The sequence below is a fragment of the Pleurodeles waltl genome, chromosome 11 (assembly GCF_031143425.1).
Source record: "Pleurodeles waltl isolate 20211129_DDA chromosome 11, aPleWal1.hap1.20221129, whole genome shotgun sequence".
Lineage (NCBI taxonomy): Eukaryota > Metazoa > Chordata > Amphibia > Caudata > Salamandridae > Pleurodeles > Pleurodeles waltl.
In genome coordinates, this window is record NC_090450.1 from 813897600 (window position 1) to 813919152 (window position 21553).

A 21553-nucleotide genomic window follows, 5' to 3' on the forward strand; every position below is an offset into this window, starting at 1 on the left:
AGTCCATCACTTTGCCTACTTTTTACGCACCTCCACATCCTTCTCATAAAGATGAGACTCCACCGCCTGGATCCAAAAAGAGCGTTGGTGTACTACTTCAATCGTACCAAAGATTTCCGGGTGGATGATCAGCTCTTTGTTGGATATGTAGGTGCGAAGAAAGGGAAGGCAGTGCAAAAGCATACCATATCATGAAGGGTAATACTTTGCATCAAAATGTACTACGCTTTGGCAAAGAAGCTACCACAGCATTAGCACGTGGAGTTACTGTCCTGGATATCTGCCAGGAAGCAAAGTGGGCATCCCTGCACAGGTTTACAAAGCATTACTGCCTGGACTGTCAGGTCCACAGAGACTGCTAATTTGGTAGTTCGATCCTGCAGTACTTCCTAGTACGATCTTGGTTCGCAGCCCACTACTGAGGATGGTATTGCTTGGGTATCTATTCTAAAGTAAGGAATTTGCAACTAGAACTCTCTATCAGATGAACAAGTTACTTATCTTTGGTATCGATTTATCTGGTAGAGACATATTCTAGTTGCAGATTCCTTACCGACTCACCTATCCTCCCTGCTTGCGAACTGATTTCTAGGGGCAGGGATTCCCCATTCAAGGCCATACCTCTTGCGCACCACTCTGTGTTCTTCATGGCTCCGCGCTATGGCGTGGAAAGCCGGGAAAAGAAACTGACATCACTGTGCATAGGCGGTGCCTATGTGCGACACCAACGTCATTACGGTGACCACGGCACTAACGACGGACACGGAGTCGACCAACGCCACCTGACGGCACGCAAGGGTACTGCTCGAAGAAAAATCTCCAGATCCAGTCTGATGCCTGGAGGAAATTCTACTGAAAGGAATCTTCAACTAGAATGTGTCTCTACCAGATACATCCTTATCGAAGGTAAGTAACTTGTTTGTCTGGAAGTATGTCTACTGTGCCTACAGGCAGCTTGTGGGGAACGCAGTAAAATGAATAGACTCTAGGCTGCAAGTTACAGAGTCTCTAAATGTCAGACCGCTGCCAGTGTGTGAGCCAAGTGGCCAACACATGAGTATTAGGAGTGGCGACTGTGCGTGGGAGAGGAGGAAATTAATGGTCAAGTCAAGTACACTATTGAAATTCCCACCAAGGAGCCAGTGGTTCCCACTCCAGTGTGAAAGAATCCCTGACAATTGAGCAAGAAATCCTTGTTGATTGGAATTGGGTGCGTAGACGGAGCTGAGGAAAATCTGATGCCTCTCAAGATGCCATTCAACCAACACATAACGGCCCTCAGGATTGGCAAGTGATTTTAGTGCTATGAAGGGGGTACTAGCTCTCGTCCATATCATGGCTCCCCTAGCATATGTAGAGAAGGTTGTGGAAAATACTTGTCCGTGCCATCGCCTTTGCAGACGTACACCCTTGGTAAGCATCAAGTGGGATGTCTGCAGACAAGCAATGTGAGCAAAACGGCGGCACAAATAAGAGTAAATGGCATATCTACGCGAAGTAGTGTGTATGCCCCGACATTCCATGTTATTATGTTCACGTCAACCATGACTCCAGGTGCTGTGTGGGAGGGAGGGATAAACATGTGAGGTGTGGGGGATTGTTGCCATAGTAGTGGATGAGGGCAGGCGCAGATTAAAACAATATAACACAAAATAAGAAACTGGTAAATCCATAAGGGTGAAAGAAAACATGTCCACGCAACCACTACAGGAACACAAACAATGGCACAAGCTATTCATAATGTCACAATGAGACTCATAGACTGTAATGCACAGTGAGATAGGAAAATTACCACACAGTATAACAGAACATTTAGCCAAGATCATCAGCTGTCTGGGGGTTACTTGTGGAGGTGTAACTGAGTTTGAGGGCCAGGTGAATATGGATCTCTTGTCGCTGGATGACTTGGGTAGCATTTCTTTTAAATACGATAATGGTGGCAGTTCACAAATCGTTGCAGCAGCCTGAAGGGCCTTCCGACGTTCATGTATCAACTACTTCAGGGCTGTGCTACTACACGAAAGTGGGGAGCAGTCCTGGTGCCGACGTCTGTGGTGGTAGCTTCCACCTCTTAAGATGGCAGCAGATTGAATACCTTGTTCAGTGGGTCCAGGAGGGGTGAGGCCTGAATATTCAATCCAGTCCCAGCCAGCTTTAGGGTCTGTAATGAACTTGAACTGGCCTGCGTGTACCACTGGGAGTTTCATAGGGAATAGGGATGAGTACTTGACCTCTAGTGCTCGCAGATGACGTGTCTATGCAAGTAAGTAGTTTCGCTAGTTCTGCACCAGTAAACTGTAATCGGAAAGTATCATAATTTGTGCATTATCTATAACCAGATCTGATAACTTGCAGGCTTCCTGAAGAATGGCATCCTGGCTCCTGTAGTGTAAAAGGCAAACTACCATAGGGCAGGGGTTTGAGCCAGAGAGTGAGCATCGCACAGGTACCGTGTGGGGTCGCTCAGTTGCAAAGAAGGGTAGAAAGGAGACAGTGCATTTGAGGGTAAAACGCTGCAGAGTCAAGTCTCCATGCAGGAGACTGGGTCTGGGCCCTCAGAGTTATCAGGCAGATCAACAATATGGATATTGTTTCAGCAGGAGCGACTCTCAGCGTCTTTGGCCCTATCTTATAGTGTGCAGATTTGCTCTAACAGGGCTTGTAGGCTTCTTTCAGAGTCTCTGAATCCTGAGGCTGTACCATCAGGATAGCTTGCTCAGCAGTTTGGACTTTGTCTGCCAGATTACAGTGGTTCACTCGTGATAGTGTGAGATCTGCAGCTACAGTGTCAATTTGTTGCTGTAACGAGGTACAAGAGTTTTCAATAGCCGCCAAGACTGTGTCCAGTTTACTGTCTTTGGATGTGGCACCTTTGGCATGGTCCGGTGGGGTGGAGCCCAAGGTAGATGTTGAGGAGGCCCTCTTGGAAGACACAGGAGGGTTTTCGGTTCGTGACCTTTGGTGGCCTATGGCTAAGAATGAGTGGAAAAGGACCCTGTGGGAAGTGCACACCAGTCTGCGAGTGCCAGGTGAACAAGACAGCACAATGCAGCACGAGCAGCCAATTTTGCAGCTACTAGCAAGAGGTAGGGGGCAACAGTTTTTGAAGGAGGTTTAGTAAAGTAAAAGGTAGAAGATAGGATGCAAGAGCTGGGTACTGTGGATCGTACAGCATTCAGGAGAACTGGGGCCCGCTTACACACCATTTAGCAGAGTGTGTGTAGCACAAGCAGTCCCACAGGAGCAAGACAAGGCTGCTGGAGGATTCAGTTAATTAAGCAAGATTGGTAATAGGTTGCTACAATAGGTTGTTTGTGCCATACAAGTACAGTAAACGCTTAAGGCAGCAGGAGATGTGACCCATTCAGCCTCCAAAGTGGGAGGACCGGTGGTATGCCTCTGATCACTATGGGATGTCAGGTCCTCACAAGAAAGATTCTCTCGCTGAGGCCGCAGAGTGTTGATGTATGTTGGGCCCAAAAAGTGTTGAAGCTAGTTGTATAAAATTGTCTCCTGTGGTCATTAATCAATTGCAGGCACGGGAGAGTGTGTGACAATGAGCTGGGTTCCAAAGAATATGCAGGATAAATGGCTGCCGGACTGGGCGCAGGCATTCAGGCCACAGCTTAATAGATTGCTGCAGGGCAGTCTCATGTGACTAGGCTGTGTGGCATTGCACCCGGCCAAGATGTTGTGAGGATAGTGGTGCGATGTTCGCAGGCAGGAAGGGCCCTGTACAAAACAGGCTGCTCACTTGTCAGGCTGTGAGGTCCAGGGCTTGCAGCTGTGAGTGAGGGGTGCTTGTGTTGACCTGCAACCCACACCACGTAGCTTCAACAGGGTGGAAGGCTGCATCCAAGGAGCGGTGTGCTCCACCACAATGTCCACTGCTCACCCACAAGTCGGATGGGGTTGGGGAGGGTCCCCAGACTCGTATTGCAGGCTGGAGGCCCAGGGAGCTGGACTGGAGAGTTAAGCAACACAAGTCCCCCAGCCGATCTGCACCACCAGGCCTGGGGTCTACAGCAGAGAGGAAACCCCGTCGTGCTGCGGCACCCACCCTGCAGGGCTCCGACTGTGTCTTTGTGCAGGAAGGCCCATACTAAGCATGCAGTTACCCTGCCAGTGAGGTTTTAATGTCCAGGTCTATGGCAGCGCCCCTTTCACTTCCACTTGATATCAGTATGACCCTGTTTATCAGCCCCACTCACCCTCTAAATTGTAGTTCTGCTTATATATCACTGAACATTAGCAAATCTGTTTAAGAAAGTTGTAGAAAATCTACCTGGGCCATATCCAGTGTCACTAAATGTTACTCATCCTTCTGCTCCCTGCTGTCTCTGGAGTATTCTTTTTATGCTTCTGCCATTGTTTCAGAATAACTGCTGCACCCTCATTGCATTGGCAAAAATGAGTTTCACAATCTTGCAGAATTTTTAGTTGTGCCGGCTCCTGTAAACTAGAGCATCGGCTGCCTTCAGAGGATTAATCATTTGTCATAGTTGTCATTTTGCTTTTTTGTTAATTGGCCAAATGAGAGCATACAAAGAAGGAAACCAAACTATTTGTTAAAGATCCTAAGGGAACTGCCTTTAAATAAATGGCTTGACATAGCAGAAAGTTCGCCGGTAATTCAGAATAAGACGTGGTCTGTTGTCATTAGAGGAACATTTGTATCCTATGCGTATTGGTATTTGATGAGTCCACTGCATTTCACAGTTCAGGCACCAGTCATCCAGCTCTGGGGATGCTTGTTGGAATAATCTAAATTATGTGCTGAGGTGGGTCATCTTCTTCTGGCACCCCTCCTTCCCCCTCTGGATACCCATCACTCTTAGGTTGATCCGCCACTGATGGCTTTCCAGGTGCTCAATCTTATGTTGGATCACCTGGATTTGGTCTGATTGCCCCTTTGGCATTTCTGTTGGGCTATTTGCAAGCTCCTCTGTGTCAGCAGTTCTCCTCTAGATCTTCTTTCTGATTTGTTAACCCCTTCGCTGCCAGGCCTTTTCCCCCTCCTGTGCCAGGCCTTTTTTTGGCTATTTGGGTCAGTTCGCGCTTAGGCCCTCATAACTTTTTGTCCACATAAGCTAGCCAAGCCAAATTTGCGTCCTTTTTTCCCCAACATCCTAGGGATTCTAGAGGTACCCAGACTTTGTGGGTTCCCCTGAAGGAGGCCAAGAAATTAGCCAAAATACAGTGACAATTTCGTTTTTTTTTTTTTAAATGGGAAAAAGTGGCTGCAGAAGAAGGCTTGTGGTTTTTTTTCCCTTAAAATGGCATCAACAAAGGGTTTGCGGTGCTAAAATCACCAGCTTCCCAGCTTTCAGGAACAGGCAGACTTGAATCAGAAAACCCAACTTTTCAACACAAATTTGGCATTTCACTGGGACATACCCCATTTTTACAATTCTTTGTGCTTTCAGCCTCCTTCCAGTCAGTGACAGAAATGGGCATGAAACCAATGCTGGATCCCAGAAACCTAAACATTTCTGAAATGTAGACACAATTCTGAATTCAGCAAGGGGTCATTTGTGTAGATCCTACAAGGGTTTCCTACAGAAAATAACAACTGAAAAAGAAAAATATTGAAACTGAGGTGAAAAAAACATCAAATTTTCTCCACTTTTTACTCTGTAACTTTTTCCTGCAATGTCAGATTTTCGAAAGCAATATACCGTTACGTCTGCTGGACTCCTCTGGTTGCGGGGATATATAGGGCTTGTAGGTTCATCAAGAACCCTAGTTACCCAGAGCCAATAAATGAGCTGCACCCTGCAGTGCGTTTTCATTCTACACCGGGTATACAGCAATTCATTTGCTGAAATATAAAGAGTGAAAAATAGCTATCATGAAAACCTTTGTATTTCCAAAATGGGCACAAGATAAGGTGTTGAGGAGCAGTGGTTATTTGCACATCTCTGAATTCCGGGGTGACCATACTAGCATGTGAATTACAGGGCATTTCTCAATGAGATGTCTTTTTTACACACTCTCTTATATTTGGAAGGACAAAATGTAGAGAAAGACAAGGGGCAATAACACTTGTTTTGCTAATCTATGTTCTCCCAAGTCTCCCGATAAAAATGATACCTCACTTGTGTGGGTAGGCCTAGCGCCCGTGACAGGTAATGCCCCAAAACGCAACGTGGACACATCACATTTTTGGAAAGAAAACAGAGGTGTTTTTTGCAAAGTGCCTATCTGTAGGTTTTGGCCTCTAGCTCAGCCGGCACCTAGGGAAACCTCACAAACCTGTGCATTTTTGAAAACTAGAGACCTAGGGGAATCCAAGATGGGGTGACCTGTGGGGCTCTGACCAGGTTCTGTTACCCAGAATCCTTTGCAAACCTCAAAATTTGGCTAAAAAAGCACATTTTCCTCACATTTTGGTGACAGAAAGTTCCGGAATCAGAGAGGAGCCACAAATTTCCTTCCACCCAGCGTTCTCCCAAGTCTCCTCATAAAAATGATACCTCACTTGTGTGGGTAGGCCTAGCGCCCGCGACAGGAAATGCCCCAAAACGCAACGTGGACACATCACATTTTTTTTTAAAGAAAACAGAGGTTTTTTTTGCAAAGTGCCTACCTGTAGATTTTGGCCTCTAGCTCAGCCGGCACCTAGGGAAACCTACCAAACCTGTGCATTTTTGAAAACTAGAGACCTAGGGGAATCCAAGATGGGATGACCAGTGGGGCTCTGACCAGGTTCTGTTACCCAGAATCCTTTGCAAACCTCAAAATTTGGCTAAAAAAAACACGTTTTCCTCACATTTTGGTGACAGAAAGTTCCGGAATCAGAGAGGAGCCACAAATTTCCTTCCACCCAGCGTTCCCCCAAGGTGGGCCAGGTGCCTGCAACAGAATAAGGCCAAAAACTTGTAGAGATAGAGGGGATAGCACAGCGAGTTGATAAGGACATATTCTTCTTTTATACATCTTTAGGCTGACTCTGCTTTGGGGACCCACACAAGTGAGGAGTCATTTTACTTGGGAGACTGAGGGGAACGCTGGGGAGTAGGAATTTTGTGCTGGAGCGGTGATCGTACAAACAAAAGTCAGGAAAATATGCTTTTTTAAGCAAATTTTGCGGTTTGCAGAGGCGTCTGGTTAAGAAAATGTTGGGGGATCCACGCAAGCCACATCTCCCTGCACTCCTTGGGGTGTCTAGTTTTAAAAAATGTCTGGGTTTGGTAGGTTTCCCTAGGTGAAAGCCGCACCCAGGACCAAAAACATAGGTGCCCCCTCCCCCCAAACACAGGTAGTTTTGTAATATATCATTTTGATGTGTCCACATAAGTCTGTGATGTGTCAAACACTAAAATTGTGAAAAGAAACGCACTTAGGTTATGTGAAAAAGACCCCTCACCCACCCACCAACCAAGTTGGTGGCATGCTTCATCATCGGGGTCCCACCTGCGACGCCTGATTACAGCGGAGCAGGTTTTGTCATTTGTACCACACATACTGGTTGGATTTGGCACGAAGGTGAGTGATGGTTCAGTAGATCAAATTTTATTAACAAGAGATTTCACAAAAGTGAAATGCACTGGTAATAACTGAAAGGCCAAAAAACTGAACCAATGACTCAGCTCGTGAGCTGTAAAGCCTCGACAAGGTACCAACCGCTTTACAGTCCATTCACACACCTTTCATACATGACATGCACAAGACCATTCACGCCGCCAGCCACGGGCCCAGCACATTACAAGACTTGCATCGACAGACAGCGCCAGTCAAGGGCCCATCACTTTCATACGTCCACATGCCTGATACAGCAATCACACCAGCTGATGAGTGTGTGGACTGGCGTTTGGCTGGCACCGCCAGCCAAGCGCCACCCCACGCACACCGCCAGCCAAGCGCCACCCCACGCACACCGCCAGCCAAGCGCCACCCCACGCACACCGCCAGCCAAGCGCCACCCCACCCACACCGCCAGCCAAGCCCCACCCCACGCACACCGCCAGCCAAGCCCCACCCCACGCACACCGCCAGCCAAGCGCCACCCCACGCACACCGCCAGCCAAGCGGCACCCCACGCACACCGCCCGCCAAGTACCACCCCACGCACACCGCCAGCCAAGCGCCACCCCACACATACCATCCCTTTTTTTGTTTGTTTTTAAACAACAAAGAAACCACTAATCATAAATAAGTACAAAACTACAAACACAAAAGCTCTTACTGAATACATGACTAATGCCAACCGTGAAACTGAACATATAAAAATATAAAACAGCAGTTTATGCTCACGGAATTTCCCAATAATTCTTCTGTGTGTGTGGTAGCTCCTGAAACAGCCACCCACACAGCCCAGGCTTTGAAGGACAATCAGGGCAGTACATCCTAGTCTCCTTCCTGATACCTCTTCGAGCACAGACTCTACATCTCTTAGCAGGAAAGTTTTTTTTGGCCGTGGGAGGAATGTGCTCAGCAAAGTGACGATCTTTCAATCTAGCCACATCCTCCACCACTGCTTCTCTAGGAACTCTTGCCTGTTCCAGCACAATAAGGCTAGCTATGATAGACTCCTGAAATTTCACAAATGTCATCCTTGACTCTGGAGAACTATCCTTGAACACAACAAAAGCATTAAAAGTTGCCAAGTGGAACAAGTGAACCTCTAATTTCTTATACCAAACATAAGACTTACTAGCAGCAGTGTAAGGTTCTAACCTCTGATCTACTCTATCAACACCATCCATGTGCTTATTATAATCTAAGATGCACACAGGTCTGCGCACTTCGGCAACCTGACCCCAAACAGCCACAGGTGAAGTACTCTCATCATGGATGGTGCTTAGCATGTATACATCCCTCTTGTCTACAAATTTCAGTGCTAGCAGCTTATCATTCCGCAAGGCACTGCACTGTCCCTTCTCAAGTTTTTTACAGACAAGCTCTCTTGGATAGCCTTTCCGATTAGAGCGGATTGTGCCACAAGTAACAGTGTCCACTCTGAACAACTCCTTGAACAACTGAACTCCAGTGTAGAAGTTATCTACATATAAATGGTGACCTTTGTTAAACAGTCGTCTACCAAGTTCCCACACAATTTTCTCACTAACTCCAAAAGTGGGTGGACAACCAGGGGGATCAATATTGGAATCCCTACCAGTGTAGACCTGGAAATTATAAGCATATCCTGTACTACTTTCAGACAGCAGATACAATTTAATTCCATACCATGCCCTCTTGCTAGGAATGTACTGCCTAAAAACCAAATGACCCTTGAACAGGACCAAAGACTCATCTACAGATATTTATTTCCCTTGAACATAGATCTCTGAAAACCGATCTACCAAATGATCAAGGACAGGTCTAATCTTAAAAAGACGGTCAGAATCAGGATGATCTCGTGGCAAGGCTAAAGCATTATCTACAAAATGCAACATCCGAAGAAGAAGCTCATACTGGTTACGACTCATGATGGCAGGAAATATAGCAGTTGCCATCAAGGACTAGTAGACCTATATGAAGACAGCGATGGCTTCCTTATCAGCCCCATCAAAAAAGTTAAACCCAAGAACTTTTTCAACTCTTTCAGATTTGTGGGAATCCACTGGCTAGCTCTAGTGTGGCCTAAGTCTGGCAGCGTTGTCCCTCAAAAACTGCTCTGCATACAAATTAGTCTGCTCAACAATCTCTTCCAAAAATATATCGTCCATAAACAACTCAAAAAAGTTGACGGGCAAAAAGTTTTCCGTATTAACTCGACACCCTGGAAAACCATTAAACGCAGGCAACTGTGGCTGCTCCATGTTTGGTGCACCTCACGTGTCAGGTCTTCCAATGGGAAGCCTTTCAGCCGCTGGCTCCTGCACCATCGGCACATCACTGTCCTCCTCTAAAACAGGCCCTTCATTAGCACTGAGAGTGGCTTCATCATCAGATGATTCATCTCTGACAGAAAATTCACTTCCAGAATCCTGCACTTCCTCCTCTGCCTCAGATGCAGAGTCAGTCTCATACATGGTCAGAAGATGACTCAAAAAGCACACTTACAACCTGCTGAGCGGTCACCCTACAGCTAGCCATGATCCTTCCTACAAAAATTAACTGGACAAATACACCACCAACAACCAGCACTGTGTAAGATAAGTAACAAAGTGTAGCTTTATCACTAAGAGTTGTAAACTCAAAAACTATACTGCTCACTTGCCTGAAAATGCTTGACTCACCAGCAACTACTCTGCACAGCCACAGCAATCACCAATGATATCCCACTAAAAAGAGAAAATAAAAAGCAAATTAGACATAAGACAACACAATAATCATTGTGCATAAATCTAAGGACAATTTCACACACAATCCTGCATTCAGTACACCACCTACAAACATGTCATTCATGCATGGCAACAATACTCACTTGGAGTAAATTTATTTACTTACCTAAAACATGCAACTACGCAAACCACAGGACAACTACTGCCAAAACTGCAACAAGCCACAGCAAAGTCAGCAAAAGCTTTGAACTAAAACAAAAAGGAGAAAAACTGTTATTATCATAAAAGCAAATACTTCGCCAGTTGACAAACACTCCGCCACCAACCATTTTTTAATTTTCCCTTGTGTCTAGTGTTCTCTGCTTGGGGGAAGATGGGCCTAAAAAAAAATAGGCCAATTGTGGTAATGGCTCTTGAAGTAGAAAGCAATTTCACAAAATAAAATGATGGACGAGTGTTGAAACTTTTCAAACACTCACCCCCAGTCACAGATCTCGGTTTAATCCATCGTTATTTTTCTTGCCACGTCACCCCAGTTCAGACCCAGCTATATGCAAATCAGTCTTGACCCTGCTCCCTATGGGAGCAGTCCAGCCCGAACTGCCAAGCCAGGTCCTCCCTGGACAGGATTCAAGCATCCTGGGACCGGTTTCAGGGTATCACCCTTCATCAGCCAGGCTAATCTTGAAGTAGAAAGCCTGGCGGGAGTGTTTCAGATAGTTGGTAGTCATTAGTGATAGTCGTGAGCTATATGGAACCAATTTGAACTGCATATATATAAGTTGGACTCTGACAAGGTTGAGAGTCAGCCCGACTCCATCTTTTTCCCCTTTCTTGAGGTTCCTGCACGCCACATGTAAGATGTGCAGTAAGTGTCTTGAACTGGTGATGGAAGTCAAAGTCCCTCACTCATACCGTGGGCCTGCTGGACAGAGGAATCAGCCCGAGAGGTCTGAAATACCTAATGATACTAGATGTGATTGCAAATTTGATCGCAGCAGAGACCAGAGGCAACTCAGCTGGCTTGGTATACGAGAGGTCTGATACATCACCAATCTAAGAATAATATAGCAGCAAGTCCCTTACATTCTGAAGGACACTGAAACTATGAAACACGTGGCGAGGGTTACTAAGCAGTTGACTGTACTTGAACATGCAAGTAGTTACTCTCTACAGTGAGTAAAAACACTGTTTGACTACATGTACCAGCATGCATTGGTAAGGACTGGAACAGTGTTCCTAGAACCAGACCAGTGTGCAGTCTAACCCTTGTAAACTAATATGGCATCATCCAGTTAGGAATAGCACAAAGCTGACTCAAAAGCAGTGCCAAGTAACAAGGTGTCATCTTCTGCCAAACACAGGTAACTGCTGTGAAGTTACCTGAACCAATCTGACACCTGTGAAATATTTAAAAGATGAGGAATCTGCGGCTAGAAGTCTCTATCAGCATCATTTCTGGTGTACTTGTTTCTTATCCAAAGGAACACAGCGAATAAACAAGTGGATTAAAGAACATGTTACTTACCTTTAGTAATGCCTTATCTGGCAGAGACTGTCTAGCCGCAGATTAATTACTTTAGAAGTATTCCAAGGTGTCAGACTGGATCTGGACATTTTTTTCTGAGCAATATCCTTGCAAGCAGGTATGTGGAGTTGTTCAGCTCCGCTTGACATTGTCTGGGTCATCCACACCATAAATTACACTTGCTGTGCCTTTATAGGTGCCACGCTGATGTCAGGTTTTTTTTGGTGCTATTTTCTATGTCAGAAGCTCGGAGCCAAGAAGAACACTGACCTCTGGTGTGGAAAACTAGGGCCATCAAAGGTTAACAGTCCTCTTCTTAGAAATCCGTTCACAGCGTGTGGAGGTAGGGTGGGTTGGTAAGGAATCTGGGACTAGAGTCTCCACCAGATAAGTCTTTACCAAAGGTAAGTAACTTGTTCCTCTGATACAGACTTCTAACCTCAGATTCCTTACCTGAGAATAGATACCCAAGGAACACCGTCCCTGGAGGTGGGTTTGTGGACCAGTTTCAAACAAGGAAGTCCTGCAGAACCAAATTGGCTAAGTGCCCAGCCCTACAGACCTAACTGTCCAGGCTATAGTGCTTTGTGAATGTGAACAATGATGCCCATGTTGCTGCCTGGTAGATGTCCAGGACCGGAACTCAATGTGCTAAATCAGTGGTCACAGTCTTAGCTTTGATGGAATGAGCTTGTAAGCCTTCAGGGAGTTGCTTCTTTGCCAGTGCATGCCTGATCTTGATACAGACCGCAATCCATCTGGAATTGGTCTGCTTCTATCTTCACCATGAAGACTCGGTAACCCACCCTAAACTCTTGTGTGCAGTAAAGAGAGAACGTCAACGCTCTTTTTTGGGCCCAGACGGTGGAGTTGTTTCTCTTCCTTGGAAGGAAGTGGAAGAGCGTAAAAAGTAGGCAAAGTGATGGCTAGACCTACATGAATTAGTGACCACTCTCAGGAGAAAGGAGGGTCTTGTGCAAAGTACCAGTTTGTCAGGATAGATCATGAGGTAAGAAAGCCTGAACCTTGCTCACCCTCCGGGCAGATGTTCTCACCAAAAGCAAGACTGTCTTGATGGTGACCAGCCCGAGAGGGCAATTATCAAGCAGCTCAAAGGGAGCATATATTAGAAATGTCAAGACTAGATTCAGGTCCTAATGAGGTATGATAAAGCAAAAGGAAGGAACATATGTTGAAGCCCCTACAAGAACCTATTTACAGCAGGCGATTTTAAGAAGGATGGCTGATCAGGCAACCGCAAAAAAGCAGAGATAGCAGAGAGATAGCCCTTAAAAGTGTCCAGAGCAGCGCCCTGCCAGGCCAGAGAAAGAAGAAAAAGAAGAACTTGAGAATGGGGATAAATTTGCTTCTCTGAACACCATGCCACAAATTTATGCCAACAGAAGGCGCATACCATCTTAGTGTAGGGATGCCTGGCTGCCAAGATAATGTCACCTGCCAGCCCTCAATCTCCACACTATAAGGGAAGGAGTTGAGCGGTTCGGTTGGAGAACCCTTCCCTGCTGCCACAACAAAAGATCCTCCCAAAAGTGCAGCCTGATCAGAGGATCGATCGCCATGCTCAACAGCTCAGATGCCAAACTCTCCATGCCCAGTCCGGGCCATAAGGGCCCAGTCGTTTCTGATCTTCTTGTATGGGCAGAAAGGCATACAGGAGGACTGAGCTCCACTCGAGACAAAAAGCATCTCCGAGTGAGAGGAGCCTTGTAAAACTCCAATGTGTAGAACTGCAGACATTGCAAGTTCTCGGCAGTGGTGAACAGATCTAACCAAGGCTATCCATACTGCTTAAAAAGACTGTAAAGAGTCAACAACTTTCCCCCTAACATGGCTGACAAAGAAGCCCTAGAATTGTCTGCATTGTTATCCCCGGCGTCATCATCAGGAAGCAGAAAAGAAGGTAGCCTGCCAATGCCACACGAGGACTGCAGGAGGACACCAGAGTTGCTGAGGCAAACCTGAGAAAAGAGGACAAGACAACGAGGGATAAGGAGTGCCACCAAAGAGAGCGACACCAGGAAGTTGGGATGCAGAATGAAGACAGAGATGGAAGAGTTGTGGAGTCCAAGGGGCCAGGACGAGAGAGGAAAGCAGATGAACGCCGAGCCCTCCTGGAGGGTCAGGGCCAGCTGCCATCGGAATGCACAGCTCCAGACCCGAGTTGTGGCCCTAGGCAAGTCCTGCGTTGGGGAATCTAGGGTCGATGGGGGCAACGCTAGAGTTGTACTGACTAACAGCTGACCGGGAGGAGGCACATTCAATTGTTTCTTTTGTTTTACACAAAATCACCTGGGTGTTGGTGACAGGGTAATCAGGAGTAAGAACCGAGTCTCATGGAGCTTTTCTCTGTGTTTTCTCTCCAAGGCATTGAGCTCACAGGCGAAGACACCAGACCTGGGAGGACAGAACCTAGCCAAGACTTGCAGCAGCCTAGACAACATTCTCTCTTTTTTTGATTTTGGGACGGGCTCTGATAATGTTTATGACTTGGGTGATGTGTTCGCTCCTTCCTACCAAGATAACAATTGGCACAAGGAATTACAGGAGGCTAGTGGCCTCGATACCTCCCTGAAGACTGCTATTTTTGCTCCTTCTGGACCAGCCATAGACAAGTCTAGTTCCTATGCTATAGTGATGCGGAGGGTGGCCGAAGTACTTGGCCCTCCAGCTCACCACCTTGGAGGTTAAAATCAATGCCAGAATGGAGGTCCTCCAACCAGGGCCAGCATCTTATGAGCCCCTCCTTTCCTTTCCCAAGGTACTATCAAATAACTTTGCATTCTTGTTCTCGCGGCATGATCAGCAATAGAGGTTGAGTAACTTTGAATAGTCCTTACGTCAAATGGATATTAGCAGGGAATATTAAATTTGGAAGGGTCTTAAAGAAACTTAAAACAAAGTGTTTGGATGTCAGGAGTTATTAGGGCTTAGATTTTATTCTGGGGTTCTGGTGATTATCTGCCGTTGGTGTTTCCATAGATTATATCATTGAGTACATGCTGCTTAACAATCAATTTCCTTTTGATACGTGCTCAAGAATATTTTTTCTTTAAATGACTGAAATGTTCATCTAGCCCTTCAGAAGCGGTGTTCCTACCGCAAAACTAGTATTGGTCGCTAAGATGTTTTTTTTCTTTATGAATCTCACAAACTACATTTTCTAGAACGTGCTGTGTGGAATTGCAGTTTTGAGTATTGTCTTGATCCTAATCTTATAGATAGGGTACATAGATTTTAATGTATTCTGTAATCAAAAGGTTCATGTCTTAAGAATAGACATATGCATTTTAGATAATTTGGATAGAATTGTTGACTATACGTTATAAAAATTACTCCCCGCACTTTATTAATACTGTCAAATACCTTATTTGGGGCCTGGGCCAAACCTTGCTCTGGTCCCCCAATGAATAGACAAGTTGCCAGGCTCTAGGTGACCTGGGTTTTTCACATCACCCCTTGCCATAAAGCCTAGTAGTGTCAGCTTTCACCAGCCGCTTTAATGCAAACACATTTCCCACCACTCCCCCGGGTAGGGAATCTAAGTGAGTTAAAACGTTCGGCAAACATGGCTTTTCTGCTACCAGTTTGGCCCTCGATCTGTTAATGACAGCTGTTTGTTGGGATAATACTCGCACACCCTTTGGAGTTCATTGAGCCCAAGTCCTCCCTGGTGCACCAGAAGACCTTTGCTCTCTACTTTTTCAGGCGATCCAAGATGGTGATTATGCTGCCAAGTTCATGATGTTTTGCAGCTTGGACACCACTGATTCCATCAGGTTGGGCCATAGGCACCAGAGTTGCCATTCTGCACCATGTGTGGCTTTGATTGCCTAATTTCTTGGGCAATGGCCTGTCCACCTTGATGGACATTCACTTTTATGGCAATCTCCTTTAACGGAAAACAGGGCTACTGCTTGATGTCTGGGCCTTTCAGCCCACTGTCACCAACCACAACAGTTCTACTGTTTCTTCCACAGCTTTGGTTGAGGCGTCCCTTAAGGCTAACCCATCCAGTCCCCACAGAGAACCCAGCAGTTTCACAGTAGGGGCTGTGGTGCCCACCTCCTTCACAGCCAAGGTGAATATGCTGCTCAGCCCACTACCCTCCATTGCCAAACCTCTTTTGCAAGCCCTTGCAGGGACACAGCCACTAAATGCGAGTGGGAATCCACTGATTCTTTCTGAGGTGGCAGGCAGTCACCTTGGACTGGTCAGTCCTACAGATTGTTTACAAGGGTTAAGCCTTGCCCTTTCTCTCTTCTCCGGTGCACCTTTCACCATCTCTTCAGTGACTGACTGAGAACTATCTTTCCTTTGTGCAGCAGGAAGTGCAAGCCTTTTTGGCCATAAGAGTTGTTGAGAGTGAGACAGTGACAAAAGAAGGGTGTGGTTGTAATTCCAGCTACTTTCTGGTGCTCATGAAGGATGGAGGTCTTTGGCCTATTCTAAATCTGCACCCTCCCAACACCTTCCTCCGGAAGGAAACATTCTAACTCAGGTCTTGTCTGCCCTTGGTCCTGGAGACTGGATGAAAGTGTTGGACCTGCAGAAAATCTGTGTGCATATACCGATACTGCCGGCCTATCGACTCAATTTGCACTTCATGGTGGAAGAGGAGCATCCATTTTGTTGGACTTCCCTTTAGTCTCATCGGCACCCCTTGGGTGTTCACGAAAGTGATGGAGGTGTTGGCAGCACTCCTTTGAAGGTCAGGGGTGCCTATCTTCCCCTACCTTGATGACTGGCCGTGAAAGGCAGGCTCTTTACAGGCAGCCGTCAACCACCTCCAGACTATGGCAAACCTTCTGTCATCTTTGGGTTTCACTATAAATGTGCCAAAGTCACACTTGACTCCTCCTCAGATGCTCCCCTTCATCAAAGCCATTTCTCCAGGGAAAGAGAGTCCAGGACATTCAGGCTGTGATCTAAATTTTTAAGCATTGGTCCTGGATTTCAGTGAGTTTGACTCGGAGGCTTCTGGGACTGATGGCCTCCTGTATCCTGCCGATCGAGCACGCCAGGTGGCATGTGTGGGCTCTGAGGTGGGATCTCAGATCACAGTGGGCTCAACATCAAGGGGACCTCTCTGACACGGGTAGATTTTTAAGGCAAGGAGACTGTGGAGGATGTGCAGTGGTCATTACTGCACCGCGATTGGGTCAGTGGGAGACCCCTCTCTTCCCCATCCAGAGCTGATCCTGGCTCCACTTCAGCCTTCCGGAACTGAGGGCCTTCCACTTGGCGTTGAAAGCTTTCCTACCGCCCATCAAGGGGAGGCTGGTACAAGTGCTCACGGACAACACTACCGTCATGTGGTGCTGCAGCAGACAGGATAGGGCAGGGTGGGGTCATGTTCTCTGTGGCAGGAGGCCTTGCACCTCTGGAAATGGCTGGAGCACTAAGGAATTTTCCTGGTGGTGAACCACGTGACAGGATCGTTGAATGCCAGGGTGAATAACCTCAACCGTCAGCGCCTAATGGAGGACGAATAGCAGCTACACCTGGAGGGGGCTCTAGGTCTCTTCCACAACCAGGGAGAACTTTGGCTTGACCTGGAGGTGCCGCAAGGTCTCTTCCACAAACAAACAGAACTTTGACTTGATCTGTTTGACACCGCAGAGAACACGCAATGGCAGCAATTCTGCATGTTGGCTTTTTGCTCATAGACCTGTATCACCTCGAGTAAAAGATGGGACTCCTTTATGCCTTATCATTGATACCAGTCCTAACCCAAGTTTTTAAGAATATCAGTTGGGACCAGGCACAAGTCATCCTAGTGGCTCTGGACTGGTCATGGAGAGTATGGTATCCAGTACTCCTGGGCTTGAGCATATGTCCTCTGATCAGGGTTCCCCTCTGAGAGTACCTGCTGTCACAGACACATGGATGGGTTCTGCACCCTAGCATTTGCAATCTCTACATTCAAGCTTGGAAATTGAGCGGCAACAGCTGAACACCTTTGACCCTGGTGGTGTTAGTTTGGCAACCTGGCATCCCTCAACGAAAGATATATATGCCTGTTGTTGGGACAGATTTGTGGCTTTGTGTGACACATGCCAGATTGACTCCCAATTCAGGCCAGGTTATCTGATGATCTGTTATTTGTTCATTCTCTTGCCTGCTTAGGCTTTCCTCTGGGCACAGTGAGGGTTATGTTTTGTCCTACTTATGGTTGCTTGATCAGCCTTTGTTGTTTCTCACCAGTTTTGATGGAACTTTTCAAAGGGATAAAACACATGTTCCTCTTCTTCTTTTGTCATGCCCCTATGGGAACTTCACCCAGTACTGACTTAACTGATGTGCCATCCGTGAGTGAGCTTCAGGCTTTTAGTGTCTCTCCACCATACACTTCCTTCCTCCCAGACAAACTGGATTTATTGACATGGGAATCCTTCCTGAACGAAGTTACAGCACCATTCCACGCTGGTCAAACCATCACCCTGCCCGTGTTCTAAGATCTGACTCACCAATCTAAGGAGGAGGAGAGACTTCATCTCTTGGACCTCAGGAAAGCACTAAAGTTTTACATAGATCAAACCAGAAACCACTGGGTGGACAATCAGTTATTTGTGGGATTCTTTGGTGCAAAAAACAGGTAAGGCAGTACAGAAGAAAACCATCCCCTGCTGGGTTGTTCTCTGCGTTAAGATCTGCTACACATCGGCTAAAAAGCTTCCTCTGGAAAAGAATGCGTACTCATTCTACTAGGGTTGAAGCGGATATTACTGCATTGACATGTGTTGTCCCAGTTCCAGACATTTGCAGTGCGACTACATGGTCATCCCTCCATACGATCACAAAGCATTATTGCCTTGAGAGTCAAGTTTGTTGGGAGGGGCATTTGGCCACTCAGTCCACAGGACTTCATGATTTCCATGCCTTCAATGCCCCGCCAAGAAAAAAGGTATTACTTTGGTATCTGTTCCAAAGGTAAGGAATCTGTGGCTAGAAGTAACTATCAGAACAAGCTACTTGCCAATGGTAGCGCTCTTCCTGATACTCTATCTAGTTGCAGATTCTGCACCGACTCTACCATCCTCCCCGTTCTGTGTTTGGACTCTATCCATAATAAGATCCCAAGTGGAAGAATCTGTACACTCTCTACCATATTTGCTTTTGGGGCTCTGCGTCTTGGGTGGGGGCAGTCGTGAAAGCAATTGGCATCAACATTTGGCAGTGGCATCTAAACAGGTACTGCATGTCTTTTCTGAAGCAGAACAATGTCTGTGCAGAGCTGCATGACACTACTTTCTGCCACGCAAAGGTACTGCTGCAAAGTTTCCAGATCCAGTTGGAGGGATTGGAAATATTCAAAAGGTGGGAATTCTGCAGCTAGACAGAGTCTCTACCAGAAAGAGTGTTATCAAAGGTAATTAACTTGTTCGACTTGGCTTTACTTAATCTGGAATTGTGCTTTATGTTTCTAGTGATTACAAGGTGACACATTGTTTGTAGTGTACATGTACAGTGCCCTGTTAAGGTCCTGTGCATTTTACATTTTACCATTATGTTTCCTTTTCAGGCACCAGAGCAATGGAACTGTGATTGCTCGCTGCGGGCAGCCCGAAGTCAGCTGGTGGGGATGGCGAAATGCAGATGATGAGCACCTTGTTCAGTCTTTGGCCAAAGCCTGTGCCACTGACTCTAAAGCTATTAATAACAGCAAGCTGTCCAACGGAAATTGCTCCAGGAACTTCTCTAATGGAGGGAACCTCTCAGATGTTGAGTTTGGTAAGCTCATTCTCTTTCTAATGCATAGCATCCAGATTTGGACACCTCTAAGAATGGTGATTAGATTGGGATTTTTCATGGGGGTGATCTATTATGTCATGTTATTTACTACTCTCACTTTTCTCTAATGAAATTGTAGAACTAGTGTTATTGTCGTCCACTTATTACATCCTGCTATTTGTCTTAAGTCTTTCTCTGATAGCCTTGTTGAATTAAGGATCATTTTTCTTAGCTTGGAGTTACAACACTCTTATGTCTCACTTGGTAATGCTTTGTCTAGAGGAATATCTGAAATAGGCACTGGCAAACCTGGTCTGTTGTCCATATAATGTCAAGGGCTTCTATTTTGAATACATAGTCTTTTTGCCAACTCTTGCTTCAGGCATCTCTCTTCTTGAATTTTGCTCCATTTTCTTATTTTATTGGAAGGTTTTTACGCATTTATCACAACTGTAATTGTGATTTTTTTTTTTTCTTAAAAAAAGGATAATTGAAAACACGGACCTTTACGACATGTAAATGAGTACTGACCTTGTTTAATGACTCATATCACTCAAGTGCAATATTGTTGTCCCCCTTCCCAGCCCTTCCTCCACTCCCCCAGTCCCCAACATCAGTATATGAAGCATTGTAGACCATCTGACTCTTCCTCTATTTGAGAATGATTAATACTACCTTTCTGATTTTCATTTCCAGGCTGTTGTCCTTTTTGTAAATCTGCTAATAGAGTTGTTTCAGAACTGTTAATTTTTGTTCTTCCCTTGCAGATTCCTCCCTATCCAACGCAGGAGGGGAGAACATAGCTATTCAACCCCAGAAGCTACTAATCTTAGATGCTCGTTCTTATGCTGCGGCAGTTGCCAACAGGGCCAAGGGTGGGGGTTGTGAATGCCCAGGTGAGTGTACCGAATCGTACATAGTTTTAATGTATCAATTTTGGGAAGGGATGCTGCTTACTTCTGTCATGCGTTGGAGACTATGAGTTGAGCTGAATAACATGTTGTCCATTTGCTAATTACTTGTAAATAGTTTTCTGCTTCGCTGCACCTGTGGAATGAAATGGCTGGATGGTTGCTGGAATTGTTTAATTGTAACCTGCTTTATGTTGTCTAACTTGGTTAGCCTTTCAATGAACCTGAAATTGAAGCAGGGTGTTTTTAGTTGTTGTGCCAGAATACATATCCAATACATATTATTCAAATTATTTTTCTAAGAAAAAAGATTAAGCAAGAAATCAATTCAAACATAATTTTCAATAGTGTAGGGGGTCATACCAGAGTGAAAGAGAAGGTGTAGAAGAAAGAAATATTAAAAAAAGGAAAGCAAAAGAGAAACAATTATCTTTCAATCATGAAATACAAATGTTAATAAAATACAATGAATACGAAATATATAAGCAGTATAGGATAAACCACAAATAGTAAGCCCCCCCCATATCATAGGCTTGTAGGGGGAAAAGCAGAGAGGATGATTGGTGGTAGGTTGTATTCTGAATTAGGAGTGTAAGGGATACCAGTTACTTTGCAGTGTAGAGTTGACAACTTGACCAGATCCTAACTGGAACATACCAATCCTACTGACAAAAGACCCAGATGAACAACTCTATCTTAATTTGTGCTGAAAGATGAGGAGTTGGGCATACACCTAAAAACGTGGTTACTGGTTACTTCAACAAGGTCGAACGCATGAACTCATCACAAATCAAATTCTGTTGCAAAATGTATTTGAAAAACATGTTAAGACTGAGCATGTCCGAAACATATATTTTACAAGCCATATTACTCATATCAGAAACATAGGTTGGTCTCAGATGTGCACAACATTTGTGTAGGGACCTCAAGTCTTGAAACAGACCAGCAACACTACATGAACAGTACTGCAAGCTGGGCTTTTCTTCTCCAGTACTATCTTGTTCTTGGCCTGATCTGGTATTCTGCTATCTTGAGTTATGACCCTGGCTTCTTCCTCGTCTTACAGGCTTCTTTAGCATGTGTACGCCATGTTTCCATTAAAGTCTTCGTATCCACCACCGGTTCTGACCTTC

At 45.7% G+C, this 21553-nt stretch overlaps 1 protein-coding gene across 18 annotated transcripts in view; it reads left to right on the forward strand.

The window, feature by feature from the left end:
* MTMR3 (myotubularin related protein 3) overlaps window positions 1–21553 on the forward strand; it is a 1044680-nt gene that overhangs the window by 664965 nt on the left and 358162 nt on the right. For all 18 annotated transcript variants that reach the window (XM_069214606.1, XM_069214607.1, XM_069214612.1 and 15 more), the window contains 2 exons: window positions 19301–19509; window positions 20277–20405. In XM_069214606.1, coding sequence (XP_069070707.1) covers window positions 19301–19509; window positions 20277–20405 — 338 coding nt within the window. The remainder of the gene's footprint in view (window positions 1–19300; window positions 19510–20276; window positions 20406–21553) is intronic.